The 14,980-nt window shown below is 37.4% G+C and overlaps 1 protein-coding gene across 15 annotated transcripts in view; it reads right to left on the bottom strand.

Annotated features, from left to right (window-relative positions):
* The window catches only part of PARD3 (par-3 family cell polarity regulator), a 446,575-nt gene that overhangs the window by 126,379 nt on the left and 305,216 nt on the right, over positions 1 to 14,980 (bottom strand). For all 15 annotated transcript variants that reach the window (XM_058830950.1, XM_058830956.1, XM_058830954.1 and 12 more), the window contains one exon: positions 13,038 to 13,254. In XM_058830950.1, the coding sequence (XP_058686933.1) occupies positions 13,038 to 13,254 (217 nt within the window). The remainder of the gene's footprint in view (positions 1 to 13,037; positions 13,255 to 14,980) is intronic.

Here is a 14,980-nt window from a genome sequence, read left to right as displayed (position 1 = left end):
GTTGCATTTGTCACACTCCACTGAGGAGTTTAAAATTGTGGACCCATTTAGGTATGAACAATACTACATTGTATGCCTCTAATTACCAGTGTCCACTAAGGATCCTTAGAGACAGCGTTTAAACCATGGCTACTCAGCAACGCGTTCTCTCCACAACTATACTTCTAATTCCTGCTCTGTTCATTTTAATGCATTATTGTTTCCAAATACAATGCTTCAAATTGCAAATTATGTCTGGCTCAAGGGCTGATTATGAGAAACACTAGCACTTCTGCCTCTGTGTGAATAACTCTGATAATAACGAGTGATTGACTGAGCTCCAAGAAGTCCAAATGATGAGAAGGGTCAATTTGAACATTTTTATTAGCTTCTTTTGTTAAACCTAACACTTTGCCAGGCCAGAGACAAATACTGCATCTGGTTACCATGATTTTTTGAAACCCTACAGAAGTACAATTTAGAAAATGGGTACTGGTCTAAAGGCAGACCTTATAAGAAATGGTAATGAAACATAAAAACCCACCCATTTTACTGGCACTCAAGAGATGGTAAAAAAAAAAAAAAAGAGAATAAAAAGTTGCAAAGGAAATTTGCTTCAAGACTTTCCCTCCAGAAAAGGAAAAAAAGTTCCTCAGTAATGCTAAGAGGCATCACAGCTCTATTTTACAACCAAAACGCTTTGCTTAATAGGCCTGCCTTAGGTAAACATGAGCTACAACATGAAAATCACTAAAAATGCTCACTAAGCACATGCAACAGCAGAGAAATTAGGACAGAAATGTAATACACAAGCTAGTTAGACCAGGAAATTGCAGTAACATTATTCCAAGAGCTTAAGTCTTGCACTTGTGCAATTACCCAGTGTAAAATCAGCAGAAGTTAACATAGACACACAAAAAGTTAATCAAAATAGTTGCAGTTCATCTGGAACCTTCCAAAGATTATATTTTCCCTACAGATCTCATTACCTAGAAATGTTAATATGTCAGTCAGCACTTTTTCTGTCAGTTACCAGAGATCTTTGTTGATACACACCTCCTAGAAAATAACCTCTGCTGGCTAAATTAAGCAATAGGTGATGCCTCTGTATCTTTAGCCTCATTCAGATATTTACACTTACAGGAGGAAGAGAAGCAACAGACGATTTCCAGCAGAAGACCACAGTCAACACTGTAGGATCTGTGGGACAAGTCTAAACAAAATATTTCTGAAACCAGACAAGTGTGCAGCTGTCATTCTCTTCTCAGAGGATGCCGACAACACCAAAAAGCAAAAATCACCTCACTGAGCCCTAGCACCCTAATGCTGATGGCTTTAGGTTACAGTTTAGGGTCTCCTGTCTCATTCTGGGTATCACAATGCCACTCAAGTCTCCTTATGGCTAAAAAATAAAGTTCAATTCTATAACCAAATCAATAATGCCAACAGGACACCTTTACAAGCCACCCTAGAATATAATTCATTTAAGTGCCCTTGAAGTGTTCAAGACCAGGTTGGATGGGATATTGAGCAACTTGATCTAGTGGAAGATATGCCCACTCAGTAGGGGTTAGAACTAGATGGTCTTCAAGTTCCAACTCAAACCATTCTGTGATTCTATGAATCTACATTACCATAAAAAGCAGGGAGCAAAAAAGAACAGGCACATTATTTTGAAAGTTTGCTACAAAGATAAGGCTATGGCACAGGGACTTAGCCTGAACCAAGGCTCTGGGTAATAAATATTAATATGCCACTGCTGGCTTCCCATATGTCTGTCTCTTCTACCAGCTGATATTCTGCCCTGCAGCAGGAAAATTTAGTTTGCACATGCTGTATCTTCTGGGTGGAAAATGAAGAGCAAGACCTTGCACTGCAGCAGCAGCACCAGAACAAACCATCTCTGGAGAAGATGCAATAGGACTCAGGTGGATCATTGCTGGGACAGAAGTCTGACAGCACATCCCTGCAGCAGCTGCTTCCAGGGCTTGCCCAGAGCTACCTGGAGCCCTGGAGATGCCTGGCATCCTGTAGCTGCCAGTAGTCAGAACTTGAGCTATCTTCATGGTAACTGCAGTTGAAATAACTGTATCAATTATGATTTATGCTGCTGATTATTTTTGGGCCAATCTGGGAGCTGAGATTTTTTTCAGATTCAAAATATGTACAAAGGAGGACTTACTCAGGACTAGTTACAGGCAAGAGATGTGAGGTGGTGAGTTGGGTTTGGTTGGGGGGGGGTGGTTTTTTGTTTTGGTTTGGTTTTGGGAGGGTTTTTTTGTTTTGGGGGTTTTTTTGTTTGTTTGTTTTGAATTGTTTTGTTTGGGGTTTTTTTGTGGATTTTTTTGTTGTTGTTCCAGCCATCATATAAATAAGCTCCTAGCACAGAAAGTCTAAGACCTGGACCAGCCCCGTTCACACTGACATTTTTGTTCTCATTTCTATATGCTCAGGCACTATAGAAAGCAAATGACTAGGCCTGTATTTATTTAGAAATCCAGACAGATGATGTTTAAAATAAACCCAGACTTGACTTCAAAGATATCCGGCTCTTGAGATGTTCTTCTTGTTCTTCTTCAAATGATAACAGCTCTGCTCACACTCAGTGCTGCACACAGTATACAGCAATCATCACTGCCATTTCAGTATTTCTTCAGAATATGTAGACTAAAATAAATCTTGAAAAAAACCCCCAACAATTAAAATGGCACTGATTCTTCACATTTCCTTTAACTTACACAAGCAGTTTTCTTCCTTTGGGGTTATAAAAGGCAAACAGAACTAGCAAATATTTGGAGCTCTACAGATGATACCAGGACTCCTAATGGTTACAGATTATAATATTGTTGGTATCATTATTGACTCAGCAACATCAGAAAAATTAAATACTTTAATTGTCACACTATATCTGAAACTCCTGCTTGTGCCAGCATGTTGTGCTCTGAATTTCAGGATTTTGGCACTATGTGTTAAAGACAATGATAGCATCTATAACAACATTGTGAAATATTTGAGATTTATTTGTGGTATGCTGCTGTTGAAAGGTGTAATAGCAGTTCAGCTTGCATACTAAACACCTGGTGTTGAATATGCTAGAGGCACTTACAATTGGTATAAAAATATTCTTATATTATTGTAGTACTAAAACTTGCTGATAAAGGTAAGATTCTAGATACATTTTTGTTATTTAATCTTCTTTTTCAGATCTTTTAAAGCTAATCCATAAACTTTGTCACTGATGAGACATTTTTTTTACCAAGCATTACTTATAACAGCATAGTATGAAAGAGAAGTTACATCAATTTTCAGTGATTCATGTATCCAACATCCATCCAGCATTCATCCACCTTCAAACTAAACAGCATTATCTAAGAGCTCTAGCACATGTTTTTAGCACACATTTATTTCATATTTATACAATACTGGAAAAAACACATCAAAACCCTAGACCTGGAGACATTAGCATGGACCAGGTACTATCCTATTTTTAAAATGAGAAAATAGTTCGTCTTGAAAGTTTAAGCAGCTTGCCAAACTCCAGGAGTTTTTTGTATTGCAACCATGAAAAACATTAGGACTAACTATGCAGATTTCATTGACAAATCTAAATCTATGAAGTTAATAGTCAGTTAACACTGACTGAAGCAGTTATTTATAACAGAGAATTTCTCTACCAGTACAGCATTTCCAACATACTTTCAACACAAAATACAAACTCTTTAAAACAGCCATATCAGTAGTATGCTGTTACATTTATTGAAATTAGTGAAGCTCACCAAGTAGTTTCATGAAACTATACTATGTTCTTTTTCCTTTTTGGACTAGGAGCTATAAGACTGATAGCAACAATGTCCTGAAAAAAGTGCTAGCATTTGTAGAAACTAAGAATTTATCTTCTGCAAAAGCAAACATTTCAAAATTTACTGTTAACCACATCATCAGCTAGACCAAACATACACTGTAAAACTAGTTCTTGAACTCATTCCAGCAGGGTCTATTTTATAAACATCTACAGCCCTTTCTGGCACTTCTGCTTATTGTAAGTTTGCACAGAAGTGGTAAAATTTAATATGTGGTGGAACACTACATTAACTACTGAAATGTTATTGCACATCAAAAAGGTTTACTGCTACTTTGTAAACATGCTTACCTGAGTGCCATAAAATGCTGACATAATGAGACAGATCTACTGCAGTGCACTGCAATCAGGTCTAAGGACTTGAAATGCAAAAGAAGCTTCCTTGATAGAGAAGTCATTTACACTATCTCTAAAAGATATTTTTGTATATGGCACACTTCAAATTTTGTAGTATTTCGGAATTAGGTAAATATACCCCAAATTATCAGTAACCGGATAAATTGCCAGGAACACAATATGCACACACACCGTGTTTCACTATGTTTTCACTTCAGCACAAAGGAACTGTCTCAAGAAACCCCTGAGCTACAGATCACTGAAAGCCTGGAAGACTAGACCTAGGAAGAACTGTATATGCTGCTCAGTGTCAAAGTACTGGGAAACAGGGACTTCCTGGGTATCATTTAACTCTAGTGTGACCAAATTCTTATGCTCTTACATTAAATCCTAAGGAATCAACCAAACATGAGTGGAATTAAAAATAACCATTTCTCCCCCTCCAAAAGTAAAATAAACTTCCTCCTTTATGACTGGCTGAACTACAAATGCCTGAGGTTTTAGTTAATATATGTACTTTGGGATGAAAATGAAAAGTATAAGCATTAATACAACACTAAGTTTAGATATTTAAAAAAAAATAGGTGGCATTTTCTGGTGTAGCATGAAATAAAAAGGAAGACTTCTGTGAACTGCTTCTTCCCCATTTCCACAGAAAATAATCACCCTTTCTAGCTCAGTGACTAAAACATCAGCCAATCAGCTCGGTATAATAATAGTTGCCAGTCCAAGAGAATTTAGAGTTAGATGCTTGGAAGCACAATGAAAAAAAGTCTCTTTATAGATAAGTTCTTCCTTAACACTTAGCATGTCATGAATGTCATGCATCTCAAATACAGGCTCAGGTATGTTACTTCCTATACTCTTGGGGTCCTGTGAGAGCAGCAGTCCCTGAAAGTAACAGCATATCACAAAGGTCCTTTAAAATGTCAAATTTTTGCATGAAAATCTTATTGTACATACACATGTTCTTGATTCATGAGAAGGATAAGTACATGCTGATTGATTCACATCTTTTGTACCAGCAATTATTCAGTGTCTCTTCTTCCTATCTTACCAAGGACAAATACTTTTCACCAGGAGAGTGGTTAAGCATTGGAACAGGCTGCTGAGAGAGGTTGGCGACCCTCCATCCTTGGAGATATCTGAAACTAAACTGGACATGACACTCAGCTGGTGAAAAGTTAAAGCTGGGCTGCTGTGAGTAGGACCTGAACCAAGCAGAAAACATTTTTTGCCCAAATCACTAAGAGTGCAGTATTTTGAATATCTCTTCAGTTTCTCCTAATTATTGTTTTTTCCTCCAGAAGTCATCAATGGATTCAAAGTGGGGGAAATTGTCACTGTGTTTCTAATATTTCCTTCTCTCTTATTCTTTCTACAAAACATGTGTTCCTCTTAGTTTTTCCTAAAGTAACAATTTAAAAGCCTGAATTTAAATTAATAACTATTTAAAAGCCTAAATAAGGCTTCTGAAAGCCTTATACCTACTATTTTCCTGCTGCATTCAGGGAAACACAGGTGCTCACCAACTATTATGTGCCAGTGTATTCTATTCCAGAAATTAAAAGAAATTATAAGAAAATGGTTTAATCCCATTTTGCCATTTTCACTGAAGGGTTGCATAATTACATCTTTAATGACTACTTCTTTGCACAACAGTAGGACATGCTAAACATCTTAACAGGAGGCATCAGCCTGCCAACACACCACAAATACAGATCATTGCTCCTGGGAACTGAAATGCAGTAGTAAGTTGGAGCTTTGCCTTTTCTAAAAGGATCATCTGTCCTGCAGCTGCCAACTTAAGTACCTTAAGAAAATATTAGTTAACCACCTATGTCACCCCAGATACAAAAATATATTAAGTTGCATTCATTTTCCTCTAAGTCAACATTCCTATTCCTGTTTTTAAAAAGGATTTTTGAAGATGTCTGCTTTAAAAACATAATCTACAGCATCCACAATATATACCAATGTATAGGTGCTATCAGTAGCAAATTAAACCTCCAAAGAACCTTTCCAAGAGATAACAAACCAAATGTCATTAATAGAGCTTTTCACCTAACAAATACTTCATGTCTCAAGACGGTCTTTATCTATGATGCTTTGTTACGGATGAGCACACTGCCTGTTTAGTCTTCAATTATCACATGAGGTGGAGGAAAAACTCCTATTTCTATATGAGCTTCAAATGAAATTGACTTTGAATCTCTGAACTGTCAACAAATTCTTCCCTGAAAAGGCTGGCTTTGCAGAGATTATAAAGAAGGTGTCATCCTTGACACTTGTGTTCTATATTCATCCAGCAGGCCTGGAAGAGCAGTGCGCAGAACGCCGGGCAGGATGGTGGAGGGCTCAGCTGTCACCCTGCCTGCCTCCCTCACTTGCTTTGCAGGCAAAGGCAGTACTGAAGGTGTCAAAGGTTCTCTATTTAAAGTCGCTGACAAGCAAAGGAAGAACACTGGGAGAATATGTTAGCAGCCACTATGAACTCGTCTCTAGTAACAAGTCATCCCGACACTTACTTCTGGATGTTAAAAACAAGAGCCCTGGTTCCACTGAAATTTAAAAAAAAAAAACCCCAAAAAACAAATAAAAAGAGACCCCAAAACAAAACAAACAAACAAAAAAAACCCAACCAAACCCCCATATACTATACCACCATCAGATTTATAAGTTCAAGATTTACTCTGGGAAAATCCAGTGTTAAGAACACATAGAGCAAAGCCCTGCTTTCTGTCAGAGTGACAAACCAGAAAGCCACATACAATTATGTTAATCTCCCACTTCAAATCTCCCTTGCACAATTGCATACCACTGCTTTCTGTGTTTCGTTTAAAAGTCATTGAGTTTACTAACCACTTAATGAAGCTGCATTCCTTAAATCCCTGACAGATTATGTGAACTTGTTTGGTTTAGAAACGTAAATTTGCCATTCCACTCCCCCCTGCCCCAATGACATCTTAGTCAAAAGCTGGCGTGCTTGGGGCTGCAGGCAATGAAACACACCTCTCCTCAAAGCAACTGCCTCCACTGAGCAGCAGGAAACAGGAAGGCAAAGAAATGCACAGAGAAAGGACGGAGAACTGCTTGCCTTTCTGAAAAAGAAAAGTTATTTCCAACCAAGCTTATCTCTTTCAGTACCTTATTTAGTTTTAATTGGAAAGAAGGAAGTGAAGAATATGAAAATGCTTTGAAAGAACCTTGTAAGAGTCCTGTGTAATCATCTGCATCAAAGATGACAAATTGCTGCATGGCTGATTTCATTTGAAAGGCTTTTCTAATGCTGTGTGTCCCAGTGGCCAGCTGAAACTTTGAAAATGGATCAGGACAAAGTAGCCCAGAAGAGCAAAGGAAAGGTTCATCAACAGAATCCAACTTGCAGACAGGATGAGGTCGGTGTTTCTCCTCTAAACTTTGAAAGGATATCCTGCTTAGACCCTGCATCCAGGGTTACAGTAGGCCATGCATTTTCTAGCTGGTGGCAGAAGGGGGGAAGCAGATGTGGACTTAATGACAGTTGTGCCAGCTGGCTTGTAATAGCAGCAGGCAAAAACCAGAGCACAAGCGGCCCCACATTCCATTTACCTGACCAACGACCCAGCTCAGTGTTTCTGATGAAAGTCTCAGCACAAGCACCACAAGCTGTCGGCAACTTTCTTATATGAGCATTAGAAAACCCAGGCACAATTCAGTGTGCACACAGTGGGCTTCCAAGTTTGAAATGATGCAGCTGATGGGTGTTTAAGCAGCCTCCTCTGTGTTCCAAGGCTCAAGATTTATGGTGTTTTGTTCCATGAGCGCTAAAGAAAAAAACCCTCTAATTTTTAGAGCTCATTCCCATGTTTTCTATTAAGTCCATATATCAGTAAGTGTCATTCACCAATACAAAGTCCTATTAGTCATGCTTCCAAGGAAAATGTCGTTATTGCTGCTTCTTAAATTACTGAATGATAGAAATCAGACCCCAGATTTTGTTTTATCAAGTCTGAGGTATTTGCCAGTCTTGCTGATTAGGATATAATTCAACAGTATTTTATACAATTCTGACAGGTTTTAGTTATTGTGCCTAGTTAAAAGTCTGAGGATTGCTATTAAATGAAAGAGAAAGAAGGTTATTACTAAATCAATGGTGTAACCTTTGTGAGTTGCTTTTCATCTCCTCACAGATTTTACCATGAAACTGACATGAAAACCAGAATAGGCAATACAAGGAAGTCATGTAATAAGCAAGAGTAATTCACGTAGGTTATTCTCCCAAATGCCTAGTCAGTGATCTCAGATAGCTAATGTGGTTGAAATATGCAATTCAGAGCTACAAATAGTATGTTTATAAATGTGGCCATGTCCAATGCACCTTGGAAACAGCTGTGTAGGGGAAAAAAATAGTCAGCAGTATATCTGATTTCAACTAAACAAGGTTGCAAAATGAATTATCTATTTCCTCTCACAGAACTGGAAAATACAACACTGCAAGGCTCCCAGTAATAATTTTAAATGTAATTAAATCTAATTAGGATTAGATTTTAATGGTAATCTGGGGGTATTACATTTACATTGGTTATTCAGTGCACTGATTTACCCACCCATATGGTACAACACTTAAAATAGGAATTAAGGATCAGCTACCATACGTTATGACTTTACATCTCTATCAACATCACAGGCCAGATCTTAAAATATTCAACCTCTGATACAAAAATCATATGCATATGATTAATTTTGAGCATACTGTCTTGCTCTGTGAAGCTCAACACACAGTGCTTATGTTCTCCATTGAAAAGTCATGTTTATGTCGGACCCAGGTAATTCCTATGGTAGAAAACTTCATATAACACACTTATCTACAGATGCTTCAAATTATATTACATCTATTCCATAAATAATCTCCAAAACCGATGAAGATATTTCTTGCTTAAACCCCAGGTTAAGGTACAAGTCATATTCCCCATCTTTTGTTATCATCATCTGCTCCTCACAAAAATCTAAACATACCATATAAATTTTCAATGCAATTTTTCTCCAATCATATCAAGGGTTAATTGTTTCAGTAGGTTTGGGGTTTTTTTTATCAGGCAGTGACTGACTGTCCCTAGATATTTTCAGCAAGACATGACTAGCTAGCTTGGCCTCCCTACTATTCCCTTTTCTGCCTTTGGAAAACCAGAGCTGCTTCTTTCTCATTATTCTCAATGTCTTGGAGGTTCATTTTCTTCTAAACATTTTATTCCTCAGACACATCCTTTCCTGAGACTGACCACTTGCTGGACGAATTTTCATCAGTCCAGTCACCCATCTAACAACTATATCCAAGCTTGTACACTGGGAAGAAGCATCAATTAAGTAAAGGGATTATAAGTGATCAGCAGCACCACAGCAGATGTGTTGCTTCATCATCATCATCCAAAACCCTCAAATATAACATCTCAAATCTTCTTCTCTCATATCCTATGGGGATCCACTTTCATAAAAATAGTCTGTACATGACAGGGGCAAAAGGAAGGGGAAAAAAGCACCATATACCATTTTTCTCTCTCAGGGAGTAAGGTCAAAGAATTGCACAACAGAGAGACCCATTAAATTAATGAACATCTACCAGCACTAATTGCAGGCACACTCTTTGAAACTGTGAAGACTCTTTCTTAAGGCAACACTACAATGACTTCGTCAACTTCTGATTGCTTTTGTCAGGTTAATTTTTAACAAAAAACTAAAACTCTCCTTAAAAATAAACTAAATCAAACTCAAAATGAGTAAACATATTTCATATTGCATTTGGAGAAGCATACAGACTTTTATAAACTTCTGATGTCAAAACATATCCACTGAAGGCTTCTCAGCAGTGAAACAAAAAAACTAGCAGAACTTAGTATCAGCTTCCCAAAACCTATTTCCTCAGCTGGCAGTGGCCAGCCAGGCATCTTCTAACTGGAGAAGGAGAAACTGCACAGCATTTCACAGGCCACAGGATTTGGCACATGATCCTCTTGAAAGGCTAAGACAAGAATGATCCCACTACTCAGATAAAACAGATTCAGGTGTAAGGAAAGCACTGCAGCACCTGCCTCTCCTCCAACAGACCAGTATTTCTGCTCGACACTTTTCTAGGCTAATTTCTGTCCTACTGTCATCTGTGAAGAGACTTCTCAGCCAAATGGCATAATTAAATAATCCATTGTGTCCTGAAATGTCAATTTGAAAAAAGAAATGCACACATGCTCAGACAGATTTATGTCATAGTCAGAAGGGTAAACTTCCAGCCTGTCCACAACCCAGTGCCAGCAAAGGTCCTCTGGAAATAATGTGTTTCAGAGCCACATAGTTTTGCAGTTTTCAGTTTGCAGCTCTCTGCCAAGGTTATGTCAATCCTCTTTACTATGTTTGATACAAGCAGGAAAACAATGGAGGTGTTTAGAAGATTTACTTATGATTTTAGCTTCTTATCTGTATCATCCAGGGATTTCTTGGAAATGATGACTAGATGCTGAAGGATAAAGGTAACATAGGGTTCTCTAGTGGGACTTTCCATCTCACAGTACAGTTTAATGAAGATTCCAGTAGCATATCCTAAGATTTTAACTGAACACAAGGAGACTTATTTTTATACATCACACAGACTCTACTTTTTGAGATGCCAGTTTGCATATAGGCAACGAAAAGCCTTTTGCCTAAATACAGACATTGGAATAAAGTGTCAGTTAATAGCAATTTCATCCCACTAGTGTTTTTGCCCATACAACCTAATGAAGAAAGATTATTTAAAGAACAGAGCACTGAAAAGGAAGAAAAAAGTGAAAAGGAGAAAAGAACGACAAAGAAATCACAATGTTGTACAGAACTAAAACATCCAATTATGCTTTGATCCTGGTTTGAATTTTAAATGTTACTGTCATCATTATTTTCTATCACACAACTTCTTTCAGTGATTACTTGATATCTATGATGTGTGTCAAATGTACAGAAAAACAAAGTATGTTATAGGTAGAAGTAGTAGCTTATTTTGCAGACATAACAAAGCCCATCTCTCAAACATTATTGAGAAGCCTGTCAACAAAGCAAATCAAGCACCAAGTGGAAATGAGGCATAGTGCTTAATTCTCTCAGTCAGCATTTTCTTGCTTGCCAGGAACACCTCTCTTGTGTGGGCTGACAAGGTGCAAGCTAATTTACAGATCCAGGACGAGTCAGCTATATCCAGATAGCACTGCTCTCACATTAATTAAGAGGAGACTGAAAAGTAAAGTTCACTCAGAAGTAGTAGTGAATGAAAAAACCTCAAGAAAATGTTGACCGTTATGAAGAGCAAACAAAGCATTGGATCATCCTATCACTCAAATTATTGCTGTTTCCAGATTAGACTTCAGAAGTGTCATATCAAGCACACAGAAAAGGTTACCTTCTCTGGACCATGGAGCTGCCCAAGGTTTCTAGATGTTGTAAACACTTTCTGACTGAACTCACAAGATAACACTCAAGGTATCCAAGATGCTAATACTCAGAACCTATAGAATTTATCATGTATATTGTGCCTCAATTTCACCTGTCGTTTCTTCTGTTTAAAAATGACAGAGTGAAGAAAAGAACCAGTCAGCATTTCACATCTCCTGCCTTCCACACTCTCCCAGAGTGGGATGCAATGCTCTGCTCTAGGCTTGAACTGAGGCAGGCAAATGTCCAGAGGATGAGGGCATTCCCATGGGTTTCACAGGCTGAAGGACTCTCTTCCTGCCTGACATGTGACACTATCTCCTGTAATTCTTCTTGTTTTCTAGACATTGTCTAACAGCCTGGTATTATTTAGTGTTTCCTAAAGCAGATTTCAAAACAATATTTTCTAATTAACTACTTTTTTTTCCCCTAATTAACCACTCTTTCTATTTATTACTCTCATAATATGATTCTCAGTTACAGAACAATTCTCAAGAACCTGTGCAGTTACAACACACATTAAACTTTTTACAAGATAAAGGAAGTAATGGGATGAAAGTTAACTGAAACTCCCCTTACATGCTTTCAGAGCAGAATCATTAATAAATATTTAAAATAATACCAGTACCTCACTTTAAAATTAAATAACAAACACTGCCTTAATATTGTGTTTGCTTTGAAATAAATTTATTTACTCTAGCTAGCTAAAAGAAGGATGGATTTTCTTGCTCTCTCACCCCATTCCACAAGTGATCAAAGATGTTTGTCATGTTACAACATTTACCCACAACAGCAGGGTATACCTCAGCAGTGTGCTCCTTTCAGATCACTTATGTCTGCTGGAGGGGTGACTCCTTTAAAAAGAACTCAGTGTTTGGTAAATCAAGCCTTTCACTGACCCATTCTCTGTGGGTTCTCAGAGCACACAACCTTAGGTCCTGTCTTCCTTGAGAGGAGCATGCTGCTTCTCAATCTCAAACTGATTCATCTCTTTCACATCATGCCTCCATGATACCAATAGTCTTAACAGTAAAGCAAAGAAAAGCATTCATTTAACAACACATAAGCTTTGGGTACAGTATTAAAGAAGAAAAATTAAAAAAAAAAAACCCAAATGTTTTGAGTTGTCAAAGGATATGAGCATGACTTAAGACATCACCAAAGACTCTTTCAAAACCAAGCAGTCTGTGGCTTAAAATTACTTTTTTCTTTGCCTTTCCCATCCTTTGGCCCGCCAGCCATCCTTCCATTCTGAGCTGCCTCCCTTTTATGACACCGCCCATAGGCTCAAAAATTGAGATCAGCCTATATACATCATGTATGGATTTGCATAGTAAAGTACGGCCTCTGCAACAATTTACAATATAATGACTAATTAGAAACAGAAACTTCTTTTTATAATTCATTCTACATTTGATTGCAAAGTACCTACCTGAACATGTCTCCTAAGCCTTTCAGCATTCCTTTCTTTGCCTTAATTTTATCCTTCTCTTTATCTCGATCTTTCTTCTTTTCCTTTCCAGTTTTTTTTCTGTCACCTTTATCTTGGCTTCCATTCATATGTCTCTCTAATGAGTGGGATGGCTGGTCACTTGCTGTGGACACAGATTCTCTACCAGATCTTGAGCTCTCCTCTGTGTCTTCCTCCACTGAAAGCACATATTAAGAAACATCAATGACATAAGAACAAGCAAAAAGGGCAGACTTTTTGGTATATCCCATAACATATTTTGAAGCAGGATATATGCAAAACCACAGTAAACTTTTTTTTTTTTTCCTTAAATCAGTATCTGCTCACATGGTTTTCCAAGAGTGTTCATTAGAAGTATTAAACTCATAAAAGCAAGGAATTCATCTTTGCAGACCATTCTGCAAAACACAATTTGCACTTTATGGGTACTCTGGATAATGTATGGATTAATAAAGACAATTAGCAAAGTGATGTTAATTGGCCCATTTTGTTTCAGTATCTAAATCAGTTGAGGAGACATTTAGAAATATTTGCAAGAAGTAACAACAGCAGTGCAGCATGCCTTGTCCATAAATTCTTAGTAATATTCTCATAAAAATATGAAAGTCATTACGGAGTGTTAACCCTTAACACAAGCCATAATATACTCTTTCTTCTTCTGTAAGTAACATAATAGGTTTTTTTATGCTTCTTCATTTCCTGGAGCCATTTAGAACACATCATGCACTATGATTGTTATTTTTGGTGTTACTCTTGGTTGAGACGGGGCAGCTTGGGAGGTTCAGGTGGGGAGATTTCATCCAGCGGAACAAGTAAAATCCTTTAAGGGCAGACAACATGTTCCTCCTCTGTTTCTAATCCAAGACCAGGAGTCCCAAAGCACACCCAAGGTTAAATTTAACAGCCCACATGTATCTCAGAAAGTTTGAAAGAAAAATGAGTAAAAGAAAAAAATCCACCGAAAACCCAAAAACTGCTTCAGTAGTTTAGTAAGAAAGAAACAAAACACTTCAAGCTGGTGAGTCAGAATACTGCACTGCATGGCTCGTGAAGCTGTGACTTTCCATGAGCTCTAACATTTTATATCATCACATTTAAGTAGGGCTCCAACCACCTCCCAGCTTTCCAAGAGACTGCACAAAGCAGCAATTAGGATCACAGATGCATACTTAGTATTGCCTCCTGTAGTTCCAATGAATACAAAGGCTCCAAACAACTTTTGGCAGTAGAATTTGAAAAATAGTCTTGCCTTACATATACACAGTGAATGGAAAAGAAAAAAAAAATTGTACTCAGTAAGATTTTGAAATGGTCATGGCTTATAGAAGGGAAAAAAATTGGTTTTTAGTTTCACCTATGTCTACTACTTCTTAATATTATTCTGCTAATATTACTCAAGATCTCAGCAACTCTTCTACAGCCAATAGAAGAGTGTAATTCCTCAGAAATTTCTCATACATATATATACTAATATATATATACTATATATACTATATAATATATATACTATAAATTTCCCACATATAAACTACTGTAGAATATAAACTTGCTTTTCTTAGTCATCGTTCATCTTCACCTCACAAGTAAATCATTGAACTTGAAAAGTCTACAAATCACTGACTGAAAACCATTCAATATAGTGTCTTCTCTCTCTCATAAATCTGCTTGAAAATACTCTTCATTCCTTAATATTACAGTCCATAGATGTCCAATAGATTTTGTACTTATTCCCCAAGTATCAAGTTTTCCAAATATTCTCCAGCCCTTGATGATAACATAGACATACTTTAAGAAAAATATACCATGTCAGATACATCTCAACATTAGCAACTATTTTTGAATCTTAACTAGTACTCTGAAGTACAAACCACCAGAGTGGCCAGGCCTTGGCATTTAATTTAGGA

This window comes from Poecile atricapillus, chromosome 2 (genome assembly GCF_030490865.1).
Source record: "Poecile atricapillus isolate bPoeAtr1 chromosome 2, bPoeAtr1.hap1, whole genome shotgun sequence".
NCBI lineage: Eukaryota > Metazoa > Chordata > Aves > Passeriformes > Paridae > Poecile > Poecile atricapillus.
The sequence above is the reverse complement of the archived record's forward strand: the minus strand, read 5'-3'. Positions and strand labels throughout refer to the sequence as shown.